The 6,289-nt window shown below is 42.7% G+C and overlaps 1 protein-coding gene across 1 annotated transcript; it reads right to left on the bottom strand.

The window, feature by feature from the left end:
* Positions 1-1,263: 1,263 nt before the first annotated feature.
* Positions 1,264-5,659, bottom strand: RPL38 (ribosomal protein L38). Its single transcript, XM_029599247.1, has 5 exons — positions 5,548-5,659; positions 5,345-5,373; positions 4,967-5,027; positions 2,340-2,462; positions 1,264-1,349 (listed from the first exon to the last, which is right to left on the bottom strand). Exons 2-5 carry the CDS (start codon positions 5,345-5,347, stop codon positions 1,324-1,326), a joined length of 213 nt encoding a protein of 70 aa, XP_029455107.1. The 5' UTR covers positions 5,348-5,373; positions 5,548-5,659; the 3' UTR covers positions 1,264-1,323.
* Between the last annotated feature and the right edge of the window lie 630 nt (positions 5,660-6,289).

Consider the following 6,289-nt stretch of genomic DNA (forward strand, 5'->3'; position numbering starts at 1 on the left):
GGAACAGGGCAGGCCGAGGTCTGTGAGCCTGCAGAGTCCTTCCTGCACCTCGTGACCACCTGATGGACACTCCCCCTGCTTTAAGTAGGCAGCTCCAACAGACCCTCTCCCTCAGGAATGCATCGGGAGCAGATGCCATCACGGGAGAGCCACGCTGCTGGTTCCCTGCAGGCTGAGTACTGCGACCCATGTGGCATTTAACACTGAGCCATGGTGAAGTAAGCAGCTGGGTACAAAACAAATATCCCCTCCGGAGACCCAGAGATTTTTTTGTGTGTTGCTCTTAATCAACCAGGGGAAAGAAACGTCCCTGGGTCTGAGATGAGCAACAGAGGCTCCCACCAGAGGAATAACCATGCCTCAGCTGCTAGGGGGAGGGACTGGCCCACCGGTAAATCCCCCTAATTACCGGGTTAAGAGAACAGACTCCAAGCAAATACCCCAGCCTTGCCTACTACCAAGGGGGATAGGCTGGAACCCCTTGGGAGGAATTGCACTCCTTTTCTACTTTTACTTTTTTTTTTAGTTGATCTATAGCCTGAGGCAACTAAAAGTACAAAGACCAAGAGAGTTCAATAAAGAGATCAAGTGGATAAGCTTTAAGATTTTTTGATATGGTGAGGTTGGTAAGTCATTTGAATGCAAGTTAGTCTCCACACTCAGCCAATAGTTTTTCTGTGTCTATGGAAGTTTCCCATTGGCCACTTTTCATCATGGTGATTGGTTGGCAGTGTTAGTCTTTACAAAGGGAACTTACAGCATCTCCCACATGCATTGTTTTGAATTTGTAGAACTTAAGTGTGTGTGGGTGGGATATATGTAGATAACTGTCCTCTATATGCATTTATTGCTTTGTGTTAATCCTGTATTTTTAAATAGTTTTGATTTAGAGTTGACCCCCAACTATGTTATCAAAACATGGTCCGGTTTGGGTTTAATAGAGTGGAAACAAGTGATCTATGCCATTAAAAAAGCCTAAATGCTGGTTTCTAAAGGACAAGTATAGCACTTTTTGGGAAGTTTTGAGACACATGTTTGTAAAAAAATATTTAGATAATTAGTGGTAAATTGTATTTACAGTTCTCATCTCTAAACTTGGCTAAAGCACATTTCCAGCAAGAGGCAATAAGTTACCTTGTTATGCATCCATGAAAGTCAGTTTGTTATCAATTTAGTTTCACTATGAATTTTACCACAGATGTTCTGCTTATTTACATTTAGAATTTCAATACTTTCCAGAAGTCAGTATGACAGACACAGGACTGTCAGTTTTTTTCCATGTTTTTATTATAATACAACAGTGAAATTCTGTACACAGCAAGTTCACTTCAGCTCCTTGACAGCCAAACCTAGAAAATAAGACAAGACAGATGAAGAACAAGAAGTGGACTCTACATTGCCATTACATGACTATTAGGAACCCTGCTTGTGCTGAAGCAGAAGCTCATGCCTGTTCTTAAAGACAGGACTGCTTGTGAAACACTAATTGCCTAATTAATGCAACAAGCTGCAGCTTATACTGGAACACTGGTTCAGACTACATGCCATGCAAACTACAAGTCCAAAAAGAACATTGATCACACCAGGTTATACACCACAGATCTGCCATCAAATGTCATCACAAGAATGTAATTAATGTACTTCAAAGCTTTTTGTCACAGGAGGTTACTGAATCATGGCCACACCATCTTCCATGAAATGTTCTAACCATTGGTATATTTCTGCAGGTACACACATGTAGCTGCACATAGTGCTTTATTTTTGGACACAGCCATTTCCTCTTGGGTTTTCTAGGTCATTCAGAACTGGAACTGGTATCTGGTACTATAAGCCTCATTCACAGCTACCTGGGATCCCTCCCCCCAGCAAGTGTCATTGACTGGAGACCACAAACTATGGCTCCCTCTAGAACTTGGCTAATATAGATCCTAAGTCTGACGATTAAGTAATGCTGTTGAGTGATGGCCAAGACACTCTCCAAAGGGTTGTGAATGCTACCTCTGCAGCAACTGAACCCAAATCCTCCACATAGCAGCATACAACACTTGCTACTAAGCTTGCCATTAGCTTATTCATTTTTAGAGAATGCTTGTGAATTTGATTTTTCAAGGAAGAAGTCACAGCTTACAACTGCTACTTGAAGTCAAGGAGGCAGACACGATGCCCTCTATGGACCTTGCCTTTCCATAAAAGGTCAAACCTTCAAGTTGTCCAAAGCAGTATGCCTTGGAAACACTTCTAGTCACCCACTTTCTGCCTGCAAGGCACAATCCATGGCATATAATATTTACAGCAAGAGTCCAGTCACCTCATCTACCTAAGGCATGTATGGGACTCACCTGGAGGTAGGGACTGTTTGAGTTTCTCAGCTTTTTCTTTGTCTGTGATGACCAGGGTGTACAGGTATTTGCTGCAACGCACCTTGAATTTCACATTGTCCTTGTTTTTCTTGATTTTAACAGCTGCAAAGTTAGAAAGACACCACTCAGCACAGCACAGACCTTTTGGCCCAGTAGTTCCTTCTCTCCAAGGAAAGTTGCATGCTGGGATCCTGGCACCATTAAGTTCACAACTACCCAGGAATTTCCCCCCTGTTTTTATGTACCCTCACTTTTCTTCAGACTATTGCAATGAGCAGACTAAGACCAGGAGTCAGGCATCAGGGCTTACGGAACCCTGTATAATGGACTCTACAGTTAGTCACCAGGTGTCACCCTTATGGTAGATCATGACTCCCTCCCTTTAGCAGGGGCTGTGAGCACTACCTCCACAGTACCCTCAGACAACCCAAAACTGGAACCAGGGACTTTCTGCATGGAAGTGTACAGCACTTGTCACTGAACCACTGGGCCAGCTCTACACAAATTGACAAATCTGATCCTGCCAGCCATGTCAGACTACATCACTTATCAACTTTAGTAAGTTACTCTCAGCAGGTCTTAGCCACCACACAGGTTCAATAAGTGGAACTGTTATGACCATTGCAAATTCACCTGAGTTGAGAATTAAAAGCAGGGTGGGCAGCATGAACTGTATTGCACTGGATACCATGGCAGATTTTCAGATAAGTTTTCCTTTGACTAGCTTAACAGTACAACTGTCTTCACTGGGCCCTTGCATCATCCCAACTGTACTTTCTCTCCTACCAAGGCATGAAAATATTTTAAATTCTGCCCCTCAAGCCACCATCCTTGCAGAAGTGTTATTAGGCAGCAGATCCTGTAGCATGTCAAGGAACCTCACTCTTGGGAACACAGACAGCAGGCTATGCTTAATTTCTTTCTACTGGATGTAAGTTTTGTATTTAAAGTAAATTAATCACTCCCAGCTGCAGATCTAAATACTGCAAGATACTTGTGTAGGCAACTCTAGTACTGGAATGCTAGTCAGATCTGGTTTTCAAGATAGCAACAATGACTATATATGAGATTTGCATACAATGGAGGCTATGTATGCAAATATACCTGATGCATATTTGTTGTGGATACCCTGAAAACTAGACCTGGTACCCCTACTCAGACATTTGTGCTTAGAGTACCAACATTTGAGAGTAAAAACTAAGGCACCCCAAAAGATATTTTAAAAGGGTATGAGGTGGGGGCAACTTGCCAGGTTCTTATGGCCTGGCCACTGTTGGAAACAGGATGCTGGGCTTGATGGACCCTTGGTCTGACCCAGTATGTCATTTTCTTAATACTTTCACTGCAGGAACTGTACACACTGAACAGAGGAAACACAATGCCTACATAAAAAGACATGCTTAAGACCAGAAACAAACAATCTAAACAAAAAGTCTTCAAGGTACCATAAAGGAACCCCCCCCCTCACCATTTACCACACGACACCCATTGACCCCGCCTCTGTTTTACAATAGGTAGCACACCATAAGCTGAACAGAACTAAACTGACTATCAGAAGAAAAAAAGAAAACTTTTTTATATGCAAGCTACATGTGTGCTAGTCATGCTTGTAGTCCCTTTTCTGAAGATTTAATGATTTTTTCACTTTACAATCTCTTCTTCCCATCCCACTAATTATCTTACCATCCTTTAAAAAGCCTTCAGTAAATATGAAAAACAATTAAAATGTCTCACAGAATATGTAATGATTGAATTGTCTTTTTCACAAGTGTGAAAGTGTTCCAAACATGCCCAGCTTTTACACAATAACTCCCATATTACAAACACCACATAGTCCATAGTTTTGGAAGTATACAGTAATTTAAAAGTGAGACTTGTCTAAATCTTGTCTTCTGCATTATATCCTGTGTGGAGGAAGTGAGACATCTAGTGAGGAGAGAGTTTCATAGGAGAATCAGAAAGCCTATTCAAAGAACAATCTGGATCAAGGAGCTGGTGAGAGCTGCTCAGCTAAGGGTCCAATGGTTTCACCCAATTCAGCCTGAATAATTACAGGTACTAGAAACATGTCAAAGTTCAGGTGGTCTGCAGGTGAACAGCTTTATCAGCAACACACAAAAAGACATACAAGTCTTCTACACTAATGAATCCAACTGCAAGTACCAGACAGGCAGTTTCCTCATTTGAGTTATAGCATGCCTTCTGTAAATAAAGCAAAAAGCCTCTTGTATCAATCAACATGAGAATTGCTTCTGTGAAAGCAAGGGCTGCTGTGCTATGCATGGCTCCCCCCCTAAAGATAAATTGTTAGATTTGTGCCCCTGTGTTTGAACATCTAAAAAAGTTATCCAAGACTCGGTTGTTACAACAAACAGCATAGAACACCTGCACACACAAATCCTTTTTAACCTGTCATTGTTGATAAGCCCTTACACTAGTTGATTTAAAAAAAAACCCAAAAAACTGGGGAAACATTTTAACTACAAACTTTGCTCCCAGTCAGGCCTCTTCCACTCAGTACAGGTCTCAAAGAATACACCATAGCTGGCTATGTCACTTGTTCCCCACAGCCAATGGCATTTGGACCTAATAATGATCAGACTTACATTTTGCATCTTTTCTCCTGGCCGTCAGCAGAAAGTCTTTAATCTCTTCAATTTTGCGAGGCTGAAAAGAAAATGAAAGTTAAGCACACGGTATAGAAGTCTTGTCACGGCAACAGCTTCATAGCTGAAGAAAACCAATGATTCCCGTTCCCACAGCCAGCGCTAGAAAGCCTAGAAACCGAACCCAGACTCAGTACTAGGGACTGCCTCCCCTATCGAAGGCCTGGGGAGCGCTTACATCGTCTCATGACCAACCCCATACACTAATCCCCCACCCCACCGCCTCAACTAGGATCTAAACACATCCTCTTTACCCCAACCCCCATGCCCAGTAAGAACGCTACTCCGCACCACACCCCGAGACCCAGAAAACCTTACCATGGCGGGCCGGGACTGGAGTCAGAAACCTAAAAGAGAAAGAAAGAGAAACAAGACGTCAGCGTTGCGCCGCATCCGCCTGCCCAACACCTCTTCTCATCTCCCCTCTACCATCCTCCCAGTCTGGACAGGATCCGGCATAGTCCGGGCTCTCGCAGCTCAGGATGATACTGGATACCCCACAGAACCCAAAACCTACTCACTCTTCGCCAGCGCCTTAAGGGAAGAAAGACCCGGCACTTCCGGATCCGGGAAATTAAAGCGGCCGGACGCCGCTACGGTGGCTGCGCAGGAACAAACCAGGCTAAGGCGCAGTCCTTGCACCTTAAAGAGAGAACTATAGCAACAGGACCAGAGCTGTCCCTCTGTGGAAGAAACAGTTACCCAAATGGTTTAAAGGTTCTGCGAGTATACCATTTTTATTTTCTATCTAAAACATGAAAATCATCCCAAAATTTAAATAGTGGACGAAGTTAATGTAATAACATAGTAAAGACTGCAGAAAAAGACCAAATGGTCCATCCAGTCTGCCCAGCATTGCAAGCTTCTTATGGTAGTAACTGCCGCTCCGTGCAGGTTACCCCCATGTTTCTGTTAAGGGTAGTAACTGGCGCTCTATGCAGGTTACTCCCAAGCCTTATGTTAAGGGTAGTAAGTAATATTAAAATTAAAAGCCAAGTTATTTGTTTGTTTTTTACTTAAAGCTTGAAGATGCAACTGAACCTTTGAATGAAGCCATCTTCTGTAATATTCTGTGCATAAAACAAAAGGGGCATAAATGAATCCCATTTTGGGGGGGAGGGGGGCAGAATAAATGATTATGTGTATGTAAGCACAACTTTTTGTTTCCAGTGAGTGCACTGTAAATAGCTTTTATATGATAACCTCAAATATTAGAAATCTACTTGTGTGGCATCATTATCTGAAGATAATTAATATTTGGCA

The sequence above is a fragment of the Rhinatrema bivittatum genome, chromosome 4 (genome assembly GCF_901001135.1).
Source record: "Rhinatrema bivittatum chromosome 4, aRhiBiv1.1, whole genome shotgun sequence".
Classification (NCBI taxonomy): domain Eukaryota; kingdom Metazoa; phylum Chordata; class Amphibia; order Gymnophiona; family Rhinatrematidae; genus Rhinatrema; species Rhinatrema bivittatum.